This window comes from Marmota flaviventris, chromosome 6 (assembly GCF_047511675.1).
Source record: "Marmota flaviventris isolate mMarFla1 chromosome 6, mMarFla1.hap1, whole genome shotgun sequence".
In the NCBI taxonomy this organism is placed as follows: Eukaryota; Metazoa; Chordata; class Mammalia; order Rodentia; family Sciuridae; genus Marmota; species Marmota flaviventris.
In genome coordinates, this window is record NC_092503.1 from 88,499,431 (window position 1) to 88,517,260 (window position 17,830).

Below are 17,830 nucleotides of genomic sequence, written 5' to 3' on the forward strand. Positions count from 1 at the left end.
AGAGAGAGAAGAGGGGAGGGGAGGGGAGGGGAGGGGAGGGGAGGGGGGATAGTAGAGGATAGGAAAGACAGCAGAATACAACAGACACTAGTATGGCAATATGTAAATCAATGGATGTGTAACTGATGTGATTCTGCAATCTGTATATGGGGTAAAAATGGGAGCTCATAACCCACTTGAATCAAATTGTGAAATATGATATATCAAGAACTATGTAATGTTTTGAACAGCCAACAATAAAAAATTAAAAAAAATAAATAAATAAAATAAAACTCAAGGTGATCAAGTACAAGTCGGTAGACAAAAGTCCAGTGCGATGAGCTGCCCTTATTTTTGTTTTATGGTTTACCGTCTTGGACTTTTCATCAGTTTGGCTAAAATCTGAAGTTGTTGGCAATTACTGAAGAGCAACCATGACTACCTGACCCTTAGAAGTCTTATAAGGTGATGGGAAGTACATATTATGAGAGACAGAAGAGCTATACTAATAGGTTATCCTTTTCTCAATGTAGAGACAGCAAATATTCAATCTTACAGGGTCAAAACTTTTAAATTCAAGTGAAATAACATGCAATAGCATGAAACAGTAAGGAACAGTGTGTTTTTCCATACAATTGGATTCACTCTGATCTTCATCACTTGAATATTAATTGATTATGTTTTTCAGGGTCAGTGCCTTCTTTAATAAATAAATCAAAAGGAAAATATCTTTCCTACAGATATTTTCAAAAGGTAGTCCTAAGAATTACATAATAAAATGCAATTGAAAGCAACATTTGATGGATCACTAATGCTAAAAGACTCACTTATATTGTAATTGTGATTTCCCCCTCTCCATCCTATCTTTCTGTTCCCTTTCTTTTCTAAGTTGGAAAAACAAGCCAAATTCAAAAGGTTTTCAAAAGGATTGTGATAGAGATGTTCATGTGGTCTACAACTCAAATACCTTCTCATCATTCATGGTTATTTAGTGGGCTCAGAGCATTTTATACTTTTTCCCAATGTACTGCTGTAAGATTGTTAGCTTTGATTTTGAAGCAATAAATTCCTTATTTCCTATTCTCCTTTGTGCCTATATTTTAGGATGGCTCCATTTATCCCACTGCAAAGCTCAATTTCTTGGCAGCATACCATAAAAACATGTTATTTTATGATAGGTTCTTTATTGTTTGTTGTCAGCATGATTGCCTGGGAGAGTTATTTGGTACAGCTCTATTTAAAAAGTTAGCTTTTTTCCCTTTTCAGAGATGTACACTGGTAGTCTAGGCTTGTTTGAGGGAGGATAAAAGTTTATGTGATTTTACAAATCTATGACTCAAACCATTCTTCTTTTTCACCTGTGCATATTCCAAATAAATCAACAAGAACATGATAGACTTAATGCTTTAAAGAGGATGTTTCAAATGTGTTGCTCTATGTTTATTTTCATTAGATTCAGAGAAAATGTGAGAGCTAGTAAAACTGTTGGTGGAAAAGTTGTCTGTGCTTTCCTTTATGCCACAGAATTTAATTGAGATAAACCAAAAACAAAAGCAATTAAATTTCATGCATGATAACATGGGATAATAAATTTTGAGGTTGTGATTAATATTATTTCTGGTATTGGATAAATATTGTAGGAACATTATGTTTTCAGTGATTTAAGGAATATATATTATCTACTCTATATAATATCTGAATTATTATGTTTGTTTATTAAGTTGTTTTGACAAGTGTACCCTTTCAAAATACTTTTTTTATTTGGAATTATTAAATTAATAAAAGAAATGGTAATCTTATTTATACATACCCATGAGAAACACATCTTCTAACACTTTAATTTGTGAAGTATTTTTTAAAGCTGACTGTCAAAACAATTTTCTGGAGATAAAACCTAGCCTACTGCATTGTAGACCATATTAACAGCATCAGCTGGATTTTCCACTAGGTGGCAATGAAATCAGAACACACAGAAACAGAGCTGCCATTACTGGGGGGAAAAGCTATAAATAACTAGAATAAGAAATAAATGATGACCAAACTTGATTTTAATAAAAAATCAAAAACACTAATTTTTTCTATTGGTTTCATCTATGCCCGTACAGTTGCAAAACAAAAATCAGTGCTATTGGTGTTTCATTTCTATAAAAATCTATGTAGAAGATCATAAAGAAATCTTTGTTCATATTAATCTCTGTATGGTAGTTTCTTTGGTTAGAGTGTGGTGTCAATAGGATCATGGGCTTTTAGAGCTGGAGGAAACTTTAAGCATGTCTCATCCAAACCTCTCAGTTTATATGGGAAGAAACTAAAACCCATAGAGAAAAAGGGGCCTCCCCAAAATCATAATCAAACCACCAGCAAATATAATCAATTCTTTCCTTGGTATATCACTTATTCATCTGTATGTATTCATTCATTAGAAGTCAACAACTGTTTGACATCTTAGGTTATAGGCACTATTTTAGGTGATAGAGGAAGTCAAAGTTAATGCTTCAACAAAACTTATGTTCTGGGGAGAGGAGACAGACATGAAAAACTGAGTACATGTATAGTATGCCTGGTAATCATAAATGATATAGGGAAAAGCATAACTGGAAAATCAGAGTGCCTGAGGGAAGGCCTCATTGAGAAGGAAACATTTTAGAAGAAAACTGTGGGAGTTGAGGGAACTGGTCTGTGGATATATAGGGGAGGAGGATTTCAGGAATAGAGAGCAGTCTGTGAAAAGGAACTGGTACTGATGCTTGTATGCTGTTTGAGGACCACCTGCAGAGCAGAGTGCTTGGGATGAGAGAAATGGGCAACAGGGCTAGGGAAGGATCATCATGGAGATGGGGTGGGGACATTGTTAACATTTTGCCTGTCATGCTGTGTAAGATGGGCAACAGATGGTTTTCTGCTGATAAGTAACATGTTCTCATCTTCTGAAAAGATCTCTTTGGTTCTATTTTGATAATATATCATGGGAGGGAGAGAAGAAAAGAAGCACTTAGGAGCAAGGGAGATTTTAATAGTTACTACTATGATTCAGGCTGGGATGGTCTTAGTTTAGAACAGGGTGGTAGTGGTAGAGTTGGTGAAAGGTGGTCATAGGCCGATAGTTTGAGGATAAAAAAAAACAGGATTGGGGTATAAGAGAAAAAAAAAAAGAAATCAGGATGATACCAAATGTTTTTGGTATAACTAGAAGTACGAAGCTGCCATTTACCAACATGGGAGACTATAGCAAGAACAAATCAATGAGAATACACGTAAGACTGACCAGGAATTTGGTCATTATTAAATATCTAAGGAAAATGCTGAGTTAAGTTAGGTGTATGCTTCTGGAAATCAGGAGACAGGCTCAGCTGGGAGCTGAACTGTGGGAGTTGTCAACACAACACAGAAGAACTAGGGCTGGGTCCTGAAATAACCAACATTTAGAGGTTGCTGAAATGAAGACTTATGAAAGCAGATTAGAAAGGAGAAAATCTATGACATATGAGAATAGGAGATTTTGATGCTCTGAGATTCAAGGTAAAACAGTATTTATAGGAGTCTGGAATAAGAAATTAGTGCAATTGCTATAACTAAGTCAAAAAAGAAGAGGATTTAGAGTTGTTTATTGGATTTAGAAACCAAGGAGGATGAGTTGATCAAAGAGTCAGTGGAGTCTTGGGAGTGAAAGTTCAATTGGGAAGGATTCAAGAGAAAATGTGGAGGAGAGGAATTAGAAACAATGAATATAGGTAACTTCTTTGAGTTTTGTATAAAAGGGAACAGAGAATAGGATGAAAATGGAAGGGGGATGTGGAATGAAGACCAGGTTTTTGTTTTTTTGTTTTTTGTTTTTCCAGTTGACAGGAAGCTCAGGATGCCTCATCATGGTTCAGAGTGTGATACATGTTGATATTTTAATATAGTAACTTCTTGATGCCTCAAAGGATCAGGCATGTATAATCAAATGAATCTCTTTGAAAAATGCCCTTCTAAATCAATCACTTTTCCCCATTCCTACCCACTGGATAAAAATCTTTGATGACAACCCAATAATTGCCTATCCAATATTTATTCAATTTCTTTTTTTTAATATTTATTTTTAGTTTTTTTTAGGTGGACACAATATCTTTATTTTTTATTTTTATGTGGTGTTGAGGATCGAACCCAGCACCCCGCGCATGCCAGGAGAGCGCGATACCGCTTGAGCCACATCGTCAGCCCTATTCAAATTCTTTAGCTTACAATTTGAGGTGAAAATATTATCAGAAATTTGACCCAGATCATCTGGTCTCTTCCTACCCTTGTTGTCCCACTTTCTCTCTTGAGGACCCTAACCATCATCCTCCCCCTCTCTTCATGTAAAAAATCTTAATTACTCTTCAGGGCCCCACTCACATGTTGCATGTTATGTGATCCCTTCACTGACTACTTCAGCCAGAAAAAGTCTTTATGTTATAATATAATTTATCAAAAAGCATTTTAAACCTATATTCTGCCTTTTATACTTGACATTTTGTGTCTTCCATAATATTTATCTCAAACCACATGTTATATAAAGATATGATAAAAACTATACAACTATGTTCCAGGTCTTCTAATTCCAAATCTACTGCCTTTCACCCTCTGTCTTAGGCTTTGCTATGATCCAGATGAGTGCTGTCTCCTCATATTTAATTGTACTCCTCACATGGTGTCTAGAATTGCATGGCTTTGTCTTCATAGAATTGGGAGATTTTCTGATTTTGAGAGAGGGCAGAGCTTCCTTCTTATATCCAGGAAGCTTTACCATCATAAAGGTGGAAGGTCTTTATGATGGTAGGAACCAACATTTCATCATAAACTGTATGCAGGATGAGAACTGAGAGTTTTAGTTAGTCTCATGAAGGCAAGTCCCATAGTTTATCATTAGTATTATCTCTTAGAAGGAAAAGATAGTTGTCTGTCATTAGTTTTTATATAATTATCAAGAAGGCTTAACTATTTTGTTAACATTTCTCAACAATCCAGTAAAATAAGTAGAAGTTACTATCTTATTTAAAAAGTAGAGTATGGGGCAGAAATTCCTTGCTTGAGTGTACTGTCTGCTGCCTAGTCTCAGGAGTAAAATTATACCTTAGTGTCCTGTAGAACAGGGTTAGATAATGCCAGTTCTGGACAGATGTGAGGCAATTTATATTCATACCATTCAGTTTCCCATGAGACAATGGAGAAACATTTTATTTTGAATAGGGTGGATTGTGCTAGGGAAGTTTATGGTCTGCTTAATAGTTTTTTTAAAAAAGTGTATTTCTACATTTCTCATCTTTCAATTTGTAAACTGTGGGGTGGGGAATATCCTTGGTTTTTCCTAGAATGTTTCTTAGCGGTTGGCTTCTATTGGGACTTCAAAAATGTTGTCTGGCGGGCTAAATTAAAATAAAAACATGTATTTTGTCTGTAAGTTTTCAAAGAAAAGAATGAGTTCAGGTATGAAAATGAGAAATGTGTAGAAATCTTCATTTTAGCTGTATACTGAAAGTAACTTTTACCAAAGCACCCTGCCAATCTTCCTTCAAGATAATTAGCATGCAAATTGGAAGTCATACTACATGCCAAAAAAAAAAAAAATGGTTGTTGTATAGATGATTATTAGTGCGTAGGTGGTGTTTATGTGGATGCACAGATGTGTTCAGAACCCTTGATCTATGTGGCACTCTGAACAACTCAGGCTGTATTCACAGATGAATTACATTTCATTCTCCCAATATTATGTGCCACAATTGCATTTTGCATATTTAAACAGGTGTACCGATTTATCTAGAGAGAATTACATTTTTGAGAAAACAGCTTAATGAAATCACATTTGCAATAAGTAACTTTAATGAACTAGCTAAACAAAGGATATAAGTTTCCTGGTTGGCTGTATAATTAATGTTTCTCAGGGTGATTAAGGCCTGAATCATTTCTCAGAATCAAAATATCATATATATACAATGCATGCCTAGTCTGAGTTACCAATCCACAAAGAACTGGTAAATAAAATTGTGTGAGTGTTCTTTTATTTTGAGGATTGGGGAGGATTAACACATTTTTCCTTATTCTGGCAAAATTCTTATCTAGTCAGAAGAAGAACAACAATTCTCTTTGCTATGTGATATTTTGTTATACACATGAATATGTAAGTGCGTATAGACACAGCTGTCAGTTTGTAGAGGAACACTAGTAATTTTGCTTCTGGATATATTTCTATAACAAGCACACAAATTGGGGAAGTTTGAATTTTTATGAAAGTTTCTTAGTCTAGTTCTGAAGTTTTCTGGCAGATGGTAGAAACAAGCTTACACAGTTTTAACTTCTAATTCTCTCTTCTTTTCTCATCTTTTACATAAAGTTCAATCACCAAATGCCTTCATTACCAGTTTTGAAAGATGATTCACTATGGAGATAGTATGTATTCTTCAGGGAGTTCAAGTGGGATAGCAGAAAAAAATTTTCAATTTTAGTGTCAGAAGAATTTGGAGGGCCAGCTCTGCCATTTACTAGCTGTGTAACCTATACAAACAAGCTGAACTCTGTGTCCTGCTTTTACTCATCTTTGAACTGCCTCACACACCAGACATTTAATAGTCATTAAGGAAAAATTCGTTCCATTCTATTTTTCTTTTTCCTTATATAATTTCCACTGAAATATAAAACATAACTCAAATAAAATCTTTCTCAAGTAAATAAGACTACTCTGTTCAAAGTAAAGTGTTTGAACAAAATGATATCCTTGACCAAAACAGATTGTGCAATTTGGAAAGCAGTCTTTTTTCAAGATGTCAATATTCTACTGTTAAATCATTCACACCATGGACACACAGATCAGCATAATTCTCATGCAATTTATAGATAATTTCCTATCTTAAATATGTTTTGACTTATCTTCTCACTTACTTTCTATCCATCTTAACACCTTTTTGCCAATATCCACACTTTTCTAGATAAAAGGAATGATAGGGTTGAATGAAACAAAAATAGTAGAGAAAAAAAATCCTTCATATTTTCAATTTCAATCTTCCATCCAGCAATCTCAACTCTGGTTGCTGCTGCAGCAGTGGAAAAAAAATGTATCTAACTTCATTCTAGATTTAGTAGATCTAGAGTCCATCTGGTGGGTGGGAAGCGATGGAAGAGAATTCTAGAATGGTCAGAATCCTGCTGGAAGGGGTGCCAATGCAGGAATGTAAAAGCTTACTGGTTTATTTATCACCTCTGCATAAAATGGAAAATTTCCTTCTGCTCAACTTCCCTTCCTTAATGAGTAGAAGGGAAGGACTTCATCCATCATTGCCAATTTCAATCTTCTAGCCTGTAATCTCAACTCTGAATGTGTCTGCAACAGTGGACCAAACAAACAAACAAACAAACAAAAAAACCCACCTAACTGCGTTCTAGATTCAGCAGATCTAGAATCCATTTGGCAGATGGGAAGGAATAGAAGTTACTATTGGATGAAAGAAAAGAGGTAAATACTTAGATTTGGGACTTGATACGTAACCAGACACTTTTATAATGCCAGTAGCATCTATTATCCAAGAAATATGGATCTAATTTGAACTGCTTAGCAGGGAACCTACTCAATTTAGAATGGCTAGCATGGCACGTGGCTTCAGACTTCTGGTGGAATTTGAATGATTTTTTTGTTTTTGTCTTGTCACATGAGGGTCTTTTCAGATTTATACTTAGCAACTCTTTCTTTATGTCCTTCTTGTTGCATTCTTCCTCCCAAATGCCTGTTAAAAGTATAAGATGTTGTCAGAATATATTTGCTTTTAAAGTGGGTAGAAGGTTGTACAAAATTTAAATATTTTTGATCATTTTCTCCCAAGTCCTAGATTTCCCTCTTATTCTTTTCAACTTCAGTTCATGCTCTTTCCATTTAAAATGGTAACCACTCTATGGAGAATGTTTTCTTTAATATGAAAATTATTTTTAGGACTGGATTTTCCTTCTTCTACTTGTTCTCTTGGTTGTCATTTCTTTTGAAATCCTTGTCCCTAGTCTCCCAGCTAAAATTTTAGAGCATATATTTCTTGTGGAGTTCATTAGGCCTGGTTTCCAATGCAGACTCTGGCTTGTGACTTGGAAAGTTGTCTCTGAATCTCATTTTAATAGAGTCTACCTCTTGAGATTGTAGTGAGAACAGAAATAGGAAATCAGTGCTAGTGGTCTGTTTCCTGGCTAAGGCTATGCTGGAATAAATCAAAGCCAAGGACAGCTACATCCAAATGATCAGAGAAACTTGGGAAGAACTTCCAGCTGATATCCATTAGAAAAATTTCTATTTAAGGAAAAGCAAAGGTCTATTGAGGTCAACAAGTTCAAGTTGGTTTTGAATCAGTTAAAGATTAGACCGCACTTAAAAACATCTCTCTTAAATGACCTCCTCTATCTTCCAAAAGAAAGTTAACTTAATCTTTGCTGCCTTTCACCAGTTTGAACTTCAGTGGATGCTGATTCATTGTGACCCAATGAGACCCAGCAGAGAAACTTGTCATGAGCTACCAGTCAGAATTACGGTGAGTCCCTTGAGCACAAGCAAAGATCAGTTAACCCCCTTTCCACTTCAACAACTTCCCCTACTTCCCCATCTCCCTACTTTCTTTCTCTAAAGAGTGTGTGATTTGATGTACTGACCAGACAGGCATTAAGGAAGCATAGATCTTACTTGAAGCCTGGCCTGTAGAAGCTACCTGGGGCAGGGTTGGGGGGCTGTCTGGTTCTCCCTTTGGTGGTTTCCCATTTCCACTCCCAAACATCTCTCCAGAAACACTGGAGTTCTATATGCCTACAGGCAAGGGACGCGGGGAGAGGCTCCTAACACTGCTGAAGGCAGAGCTGCACGCTCAGGTCTGGCCTGAAGAGCAGCTGGGAAAGGGTTAAGTGGGACTGTTGTCATTCTATCCTTCCTCCTGCTAGCTCTCCTCCAATCCCCAGGACCCTCTCCAGGGCCATTCATAAACAGAAGGAATTTAGTTTCCCGGCCAGGCCAGGGCACATTTGTTACTGTTTCTCCTGGGTCACTTTCTGTGGGGCCAAGTGCCACTTTATGCAAGAAACCTAGAGGTGCAATAGATTTCAGAGCCCAGTCAGGGAATTAACAGAGCACAGCGGGGCATGGCCTGGATTGCACTGGACCACAGGGCTCTTTGGCTGCGATTGTTGCTGTCAGGGCTCTGCTTGTGTGCTGCTCAAGTAAGTTATGGGGGAGTTCAGGGTGGTGGTGGGGGCATCTTCTCACTTTCTCCCCTTCTTTGCTTCCACAGCCCACCCAGACTACCGACCAGGTAAGCTAAAGACCAGAAGTGCATTTTTCCAAGTGCACAAGAGGAAATGGGGGGAGGGGCAGCCATTGGGGCTTGTTATAGGGAAGTTGCAGAGCATCCTCAGGGCTCTCAGTTCTTGTTCCAGCTTTGGTTCCAGCTTTGAGCACCTGCAGCAAGCACCATCAGAGTGGAGGGAAGGGGCCTATATGACCCCTTGGTCTGGAAAAGGGGTCTCTTCCTCTATTTGGTTCCCAACACCTAAGGCTAAGGCACTAGAAGCAAAATAATTGACTCAAGAATAGGACTTATTTTTTAGTCTGCATGGATTCTTACCTCCCCTCCCCCACCCTGGGCAAGGTTTAGAGCCAGCCTTGATGGAGAAGGCAGGAATTCAGGGTAGCACACTCTTCAGCTCTTCCAGCTAGTGGTGTGGTTATACTAGATCCCAAGTATTGCTAGCGAAGCCGGCGACTCCAGGATTGGAACTCGGCAGCCCTGGCTTCCATCAGTATTTCAGCAACTTCCCTAAGGCTGGGTGTCTCCTCTCTTTGGCACAGGAGAGCAGCTGGCCGGCTGGGGAGGGGGTGTTAAACCCAGCTAGGTTTGAGGTTTCACTTACAAAGACCCCATTGTAACCTGTCTGGCTATTGGAGTTTAGAAAAAGTTTTCCTTGATGAAAGAAGCTTTCTTCTCTCTCCCTCTCAATCGTTTTAAATTCAGAAGTGGGGGAGGGAGGGGGCTGTGGGGATCCCACATTCCCTAAGCAAAGTGTTCATACTGTTTCAGGAGCCAGCATTCCCTCTAGCATCATCAAAGCCTAGCTGTTTGCAAGCCATAAAAGGAGTTACACCCTAGGGTTGGTCTGAAATTTGGCATAGTTTTGAAGCAAGCTGCAAAGACCTCATGCAAAGGAATGTCACTACAGGTAGAACTGCAGTGAGGCTAGGGCCTGAAGGTTAAAGCTCTCCTGCCCTACTCCTCCCAAATCTTTTCCTGCAGAATATTTCCCCAGCTTCTACTGGCAAAGAAAGATTTACAAAATCTTACTGTTAAGGGGAATGTTTCCATTCTTGTCTGTTCCATTCTGGTCAAAACACTGACCTGCAATTAATGATTAAATTGAAGTATCACGTGATTCCCATTTTCATTTTTGAATTCCTTTTGGAAAAAATAGGCATTATACTCTCCCTTCTTCACAAACCTTTTCCCCCTGTTATTTTGGTACCAGGAATTGAACACAGAGGGGCTTAACCACTGAGTCATATCTCCAGCCCCCTTTTTAAAAATATTTTATTTAGAGATAGGGTCGTGCTGAGTTGCTTAGTGCCTCACTTGCTGAGGTTGGCTTTGAGCTCACAATCCTCCTGCCTTGGCCTCCCAAGCCACTGGAATTACAGGTGTGCGCCACTGTGCCCGGCTACAAATGCCCTCTTTTTAATGCACTCCAGGAAGGTGAGGTCAAGTGAAGCCAGTTCCCATGTTGAGGGCGGACTCTTTTGTTCAGAATATGGCAGAACCAAACCTGGTTGGAAGTTTGAAATGCATTTATTATATTGGGTTTCAAAAAACTGGTCTCCATAAGGGAGTTGGTATTTTTATTCAATGGATAAGGGGGTGTTAGGACACTTGCTCATTGTTGCCCAAAAGTTTCACTAACCCCTGTGTGCTGTTTTTCTCTAGAGAGGTCCACCAGGTGAGCAGGGGCCTCCTGGGCCTCCCGGGCCCCCTGGAGTTCCAGGCATCGATGGCATAGATGTAAGTTGCTGACTGCAGGCACCTTCTTTTCCCCTAGCCTGCTCTTTTCCTCACTTTCTTCCGCGTTCTCTCCCCTTACTGTCACCTGCGTAAAGTTGGGACTGGACAGAAATGAGATCTGAGGGTTGGATCTTAGAGCTTGAGGACTTTTGGAGAAACAATGTTAGACGTGTCTTTTCCCATTGTCCATGAACCTCCACCTTTTGGCCCTTACCCTGCCTTTGTGTCTGTGGTTAGCTCACTTGAGATTGTCCCGGAGCCGACCTAGGCTTCTACTCATGAACTGATCTTTTCTTCTGTGCCTCCAGGGTGATCGAGGTCCTAAGGGTCCCCCAGGCCCACCGGTAAGTTGATTGGTGCAACAATGCCCCAATTCCTTCCTTTAGGTGTGTTTTGCAGCCACACGTGTCCAAAGAGTCTCAGCTTTGCATCATTTTCTCTGTCTCACCTTCTCCCTGCACAGGGTCCTCCTGGAGAACCAGGAAAGCCAGGAGCTCCGGGAAAGCCTGGCACACCTGGAGCTGATGTAAGTAGGCTGAATGGGCAAGAGTGATGGGGAGTGCACCCAGCCCCCGGTGTGGGATGTGTGATCCTGAGTTTAGTCTTGATCATAACTCCCGACCTGCGGAGCTGTTATTTCCCCACAAAGGGGCTTGAGAAGTTGGAGCTCCCTACCTCTGGGCTCCCAGGAAGGGAACTCAGATGAAGGCAATTCAGTGCATTTCCTTCTTCTAGAAAACAGTGGGTTTCTGATTCTACCAGTCAACTCCTTATTCACCCCTTGATCTCAACCCCTCTGTGGGCACAGGGAGGAAAGGGTCCCAGTGATGGTGGTGATGATGGCTAAGGGTCACAACAGCTAGTCTTGCCCTTTTCCTGGTACTCCCTGAATTAATTGAGGAAAAAAATGCCTGCAGACAGGCAAAGGGGCAGAGCACTTTTAATCCAAAGAAATAGAAAAAGAAGTGTGGGAGTGGGGCAAAGGCAGAGAAATGGTCAACACTTTAACAAATAGGAAGTTCAAAACTGGTTTTTCTGATTTCCCTTTTTTCGGGGGCAGGGGTGGCTGCAGTGGTTAGCATTACTGACAGAAATGAGTTGGCTAGGGTTAGTTGAAGATTGGGAACCAGCAACTTCTCTCCAATGTACCCTAACTTCTCCCCCTATAGGAAGGAAGCTCAGATGCTGAGATAAATGGTAAATAATATTTCTTCAGAGTTAAATGACATCGGGATTCTCAGTTTCTCCTCTCTCCATGCATTCTAATACTTAATGAGGTCCCTCTACAGACTAGTTCTGATTTTGTTCCTGGAATACAAAATGAAGGAAGAAATGGCATCTGTTGTCAGAGAACGTACAATGGCACCCCTCCCCAGTTTTCCAAAGCCTTTCTAAATAAAAAGGCATTCCAAAACCTACAATTATAATTTCCAAGAATTTTTGACTAGAGTTTAAGACAGATCCTTTATTTTCAGAGAGAGAGAAAAAAAATAGCTGGATTTTACCTGTTGTTAAGACATGCTGTCTCTGTCAGGATTACCACGATGCGGGTACTTTTTTGTGTCATTTAATGCTTCAGGAGTTAGGCTTTGTTTTACATTTCAAAGGCCCTGGTTTGAATTTTCCCTGTATGTAAGTAAAATGGTAGTACCTGAGGTGCCCATAGACTGATATTTGTATATACAAACTGAAATTATATAACTTTCTGGCTGTCCAAGCTCTTTGAAACCACATTACTTGAAATTGCCATATCATAATAAAAATGCCTGATGGATACAAGGCCACTAGATGAACTAGTAGTCTAATATGAGCTGTGCTTATTTCTATATTCCTTTGAAACTTCACCTGACCTTTTGGATGAAAACAAAATTTCCAATTAAATTTAAAAACATTGTTTGGATAGTTGAAGCATAAACCAGTTATCTGAAGTCTTATTATTAATTTGCAGTATAATTTTGGCAGGAGGCTAGATTTAGCTGCCCCTCTGTTTTAGTAGTGCTTTTGTAACTTGCTCAACAAATTCTTTATCTCATATCATAATGTCATAAAGACAATCCTTGCTTTTTGTTTTATAATTTCCCCATGTGAACATAAATTTTTGACAAATGAAAGTGCTTTGAAATTTATAGAAGTATATTGTCAACATAATTGCAAGTATTTTTCTTTGTCTATATTTGCAGTACCATCAGTACAAAACAAACTATGCTTCAAATATTAAAAGTTGCAGAGGGCTGAGACTTCTTAAATATTTGAGATTTGACCTTGGAGGGTATTTCAGGGAGAAACTGATGAGGCCATTGAGTCAGTCTCTTGGGACAGAGGAGGAAGTCAAAAGCTAAGAGAAAGAGAGGAAAGGAAAAGAAAAGGATAAAACCCATACATGTGCCTGTATTTTAGGCATTCTTAGATCTAAGGGAAAAATAAACTAGACTGTGCATTTGTTTAGAGCTTTTTCTTCAAGCACTATCACAAATATTATTTTCTTTAGCCTTATAATAATGCAGAAAGTAGACTGGCTTAATGTTACTTTCCACAGATAATGAAAAAAATTATTATGAGAACAAGTGGTTTTCTATAGGACCCAGGGTTATTTACTTAGTGCCTGAGAAAGCAAAAGAATCTGTACATCTTGATTATTTTGGGGAGACTCTCTAGGTCTGCTTCATGCAGATATAAATGAGGTTCTTAGCAGATGAATAACTGGAGAGAATAAAGAGAAAAAGTGATACTGACTTTCTAGTATGCAAATTGCCACACAAGAATGATATGGATAATTTAATGGCTATTAAAAACCATTTGCAATTGATATTTTATGATTTTTTGGTATGTTTCATATCCTGTAACTATTGAATTGAAGTCACATGGGACTTTTAGAATTGGAAAGTTTTCTTAGTCTACTCTTTGGTTGATTTGACATGTAAAAAAGTATTTTAGTCTAAATTGGGAATGGACACTTGAAAGGAAGTAGATCAGAGCTTATTGTCTGCTTGTATTTAGCCATCGGGGAATCAAACAAGTAGGAAATCATCACAAGTCCTTTCTTGGAAGTGAACCTAAAGACCTTAATCCTCCAATCTCTTTGTCTTCTGTTCTTTGGTTCATTGCAAATCTTATTTTTGCTAACATTAAGAAACTGGTTAGTTGAATGTTGGAAGAATCTTAAAGCAATAGAGTTTAAAGTTTATTTACTGTGTTGAGTGGATTTTTGGCAGAAAATATAAAAGCGTCACAGAAGCTATGCTTGTGGAGGAACCCCTTGAGTCTTAGCAGATGAGCTGTTGGAATGTGGAAGGAAACCATCACAAAGAACTGGTATTCTCTGACAAATAGAAGCATTAAATTTCAGAACACAGCATCAGCATTAATTATCTCATATAGAACTTTGTTTGCATAAACACCCTTATGAAGGCATTTCTCTCCACTACTGGTGATATTTCCCTCTGTAATTTCTTTGAAATAAGATCTAGAAAATTTTATTGCAAATTGGATTTTGAAAAGTGTGTGTGTGTTGTAGACACATATTTCAAATCTCTTCTCTTTCTTTTTAGTTTAAGTTGATTCTTCTTTTTACCTATGAATTAATAAAATTAGAGACATCAGAGTTCGGTCATAACCTTGTTTCCAAAGGACAACTATGTTATTATCATCAATTATATCAATAGAGCTATCCTTTTTTTAAAGAAAGTTTTTTGTTTTTCAGTTACTTACTAATTAATTTATTTTTTGGTTACTGGGAATTGAACCCAGGAGGACTTTACTATTGAGCTACACCTTCAGCCCCCTTTTTTTAACTAAGTTGCTGAGGCTGGCCTCAAACTTATGATCCTCCTACCTCAGCCTCCTGAATTGCTGGTACTACAGGCATGCATCGCTGTGCCTAATTCAATAAAAATATTCTTAAAAGTGCTCTTTGTTGTGACATGCTCAGAGGTCTGTAATAATATCTTATTATCTTTCCTATAGGATCCACATGAGACAAATAGAAGAGGAATAAGAATTATATAGATATTATAGCTAAACCATGCTATTATCCTCTGAATGTACAAGTTTTATCCCTGACAGATGTCTATGAGTAGGATAGTGAGTTAAGAAATTATCCTGAAAGGTCAGTGTTGGTGCAAATAATCAGACATCGAAGAAGCATGAGGAGACTCAGAAGTACAGTGCTGTGATTAATAACTAGATTCTTTGTTAGTTTGTTTGTAGGACCCTATCTGAATGAGGAACAGCATTTAAAACATGATAGAGTTAAACAACTTGCCCAGGTTTACATAGCTACTAAGTAGCAGAGTCAAGATTTAAGCTAAAAATAAAGATTATGTGGAAGGAAAAATGTAATATCCTACTTAAAAGTCTAACTTACATTAATATTTCTCAGTCATCAGGTATTGAGTGTGTTTGATGCCAGGGGCAATGTACTATAACTGTAATGCACATGTAGTTCTTGTCCTTGTGGAGTTTATGGTTTTCTACATAGTTATTTCATAATAAACCTCACTGTAACATCTGACACCAGATCCATTTTCAATTTAATTCAAAGAACTTCCCAATGATGGACATAATTTACCATATCCTATGGAGGATATTTTAGATATGAAGTGACCTATAAATAGTCTTTAGGTTATTCAGCCATTGACTGGGTTCTGCTTTATATATTGCAGCTGAAATTCTACCATATATAGTAATTAATGTCCTAAATCTTATCAGTTATTCGGGTCACAGATTGAAGAAGCCTAGTTTATATGAAAATCGACTAGGATTGGTCTTGGAGGGTATATACATTAAGTGGGTGTTGGAGGATCTATTAGTTAAATATGCCACAAGGTTTCTACATTTTATGTGCTGTGAGTGCTTCCAGACAGTGTTCTGTATGTGTGGTTTCTTTGTTGAGATATAAAAGCAAACATTCCATTACCATCAATGCTCAGCTTCTAATTATACTGGGGCTTATTTCCAGATTACAGTGTTGTAATTAGGCTAGGGCAAGTAACCATCTAAGACAGTCTGTCAAAAATTCTTTCCTATGTGTTTAATAGTTTTCTTCCTTGGTAAGTTTCTAAGTAATTAACATTTTTTAAAACAAATTTCTTTGACTCACTCTCAGGAGTTGTTACAGATATTGATGTAGAGAAATATCAAAATGATAGTCCAGGAACTGGTTTCTATATGAATTACATGAAAGCATTTTTTTAATGCCTAAGCAGACTATGACAAACTAAATATGAATTTTGACAATCCATTTTTAAGTAGAGCTTTCATATTTTTAAGAGATCTTTCCCTGAATATTATTTGAGTCTTTTCAAAATCTTGATAATAGAAAGAATTTTTAAGGCATTTATGTATGCATGTATATATGCACATGTACAGATATTTATCTTTAGGAGGGTATGATTTCAAGTTTGCATTGTAAGTGATGTCAGAAAGTGTCATAGAGCAAAGAAAAAATTTAAAAAATAACAGTGCATCTGCACTAAGTAAGGAAATTCAGACGTATGTGTAGTTTTATGCTTTCATATATTTTATTTGAGGATGATAAAATAAGTATTAGTGGGGCTGTGCCTGGGCTCAGTGGTAGAGCGCTCGCCTGGCATGTGTGAGGCACTGGGTTTGATCCTCAGCACCACATAAAAATAAAATAAAGGCATTGTGTCCACCTACAACTAAAAAAAATACATATTTAAAAAATATTAGTGGAGACAATAAGTATGTTTAGAGGATTATTTAATACCATTGTAGTATTAAATATGATAGTTATAAAGGTGTTTTATAATACTAGGCTTAAATTATATATAGCAAATGGATATATGAACTTATATATTTAATTATAGCCATATTTACTAAGAAAGACAATGTGATAAGATATTCTTTCAAACATTTGACTTTAAAAGTTAATGTTCTTTAATAAGCAATTGCCACTTGCTAGAGATGGCTAGAGGAATTTAAGGAATTACAGGCAATAATGAAATCATTTATGTTTAATTCCTATTGAGGAATAATTTTAACTTTCCAGACATTGTTGTACTTTAGTTAAAGAGACACATAATATTATTTATTTTATAAATGAAGGAGATACATAAACCTTGGTTAATGGTAAAGCCAGACCCATCAGACTTAGTTGTTAGAACACCATAATTATTATATTGCATTTTCTCAAAGCAAAGACAAAAGGCATTACGTTATTGAACCCTCTGACAAATGATGTAGTTAGCAGAAAGTTAGGAATATGATATAATTTATCAATAGTAAATAAGTAGCAGGCAGAGCTCATGTGGTGTCACCTTTGTATAAGAATATAGAAGGTATTACTTTATAAATATGTGTATTTACATATGTAAACATGCTGCAGATAACTAACAAATAAAATGAAATTTTCTACCAACTTGTTTACCTGTGAATGTTATGATAGTTCTAATTTCACTATCTTGCTTTGTCAGGGTTTAACAGGACCTGATGGATCCCCTGGCTCTGTTGGTCCAAGGGGACAAAAAGTAAGTTAGGCACCTGGTACCAACTGATGATATTACTCAAATGCTGAAGTATAATTTTATTGTAGTGTTTGCAAGTCAACTAATGAATTAAGCTAGGACATAACTGAAATACTTTTTCAATTAAAACTGTGTTTAGAAATACTAAGATGCAGTATTTTTATGATTTCAATATGTATACAGCTTACATATTTACATAATCATGCTTCAAAAACCTAAGTATAATGAAGCTATTTTATTTTTAGGGAGAACCTGGAGTACCTGGATCTCGTGGATTTCCAGTAAGTATCTGCAAAGCCACAGAATTGAAAATTTCCTATCTTTAGGTAAAATCCTGTTACT

The 17,830-nt window shown here is 37.3% G+C and overlaps 1 protein-coding gene across 1 annotated transcript in view; it reads left to right on the forward strand.

Moving 5' to 3' along the window:
* Col9a1 (collagen type IX alpha 1 chain) overlaps positions 1 to 17,830 on the forward strand; it is an 83,776-nt gene that overhangs the window by 11,991 nt on the left and 53,955 nt on the right. Inside the window, exons 6-12 of the mRNA XM_027928273.3 lie at positions 8,418 to 8,501; positions 9,249 to 9,269; positions 10,929 to 11,003; positions 11,312 to 11,347; positions 11,467 to 11,529; positions 17,438 to 17,491; positions 17,734 to 17,769. Of these exons, the coding sequence (XP_027784074.1) occupies positions 8,418 to 8,501; positions 9,249 to 9,269; positions 10,929 to 11,003; positions 11,312 to 11,347; positions 11,467 to 11,529; positions 17,438 to 17,491; positions 17,734 to 17,769 (369 nt within the window). The remainder of the gene's footprint in view (positions 1 to 8,417; positions 8,502 to 9,248; positions 9,270 to 10,928; positions 11,004 to 11,311; positions 11,348 to 11,466; positions 11,530 to 17,437; positions 17,492 to 17,733; positions 17,770 to 17,830) is intronic.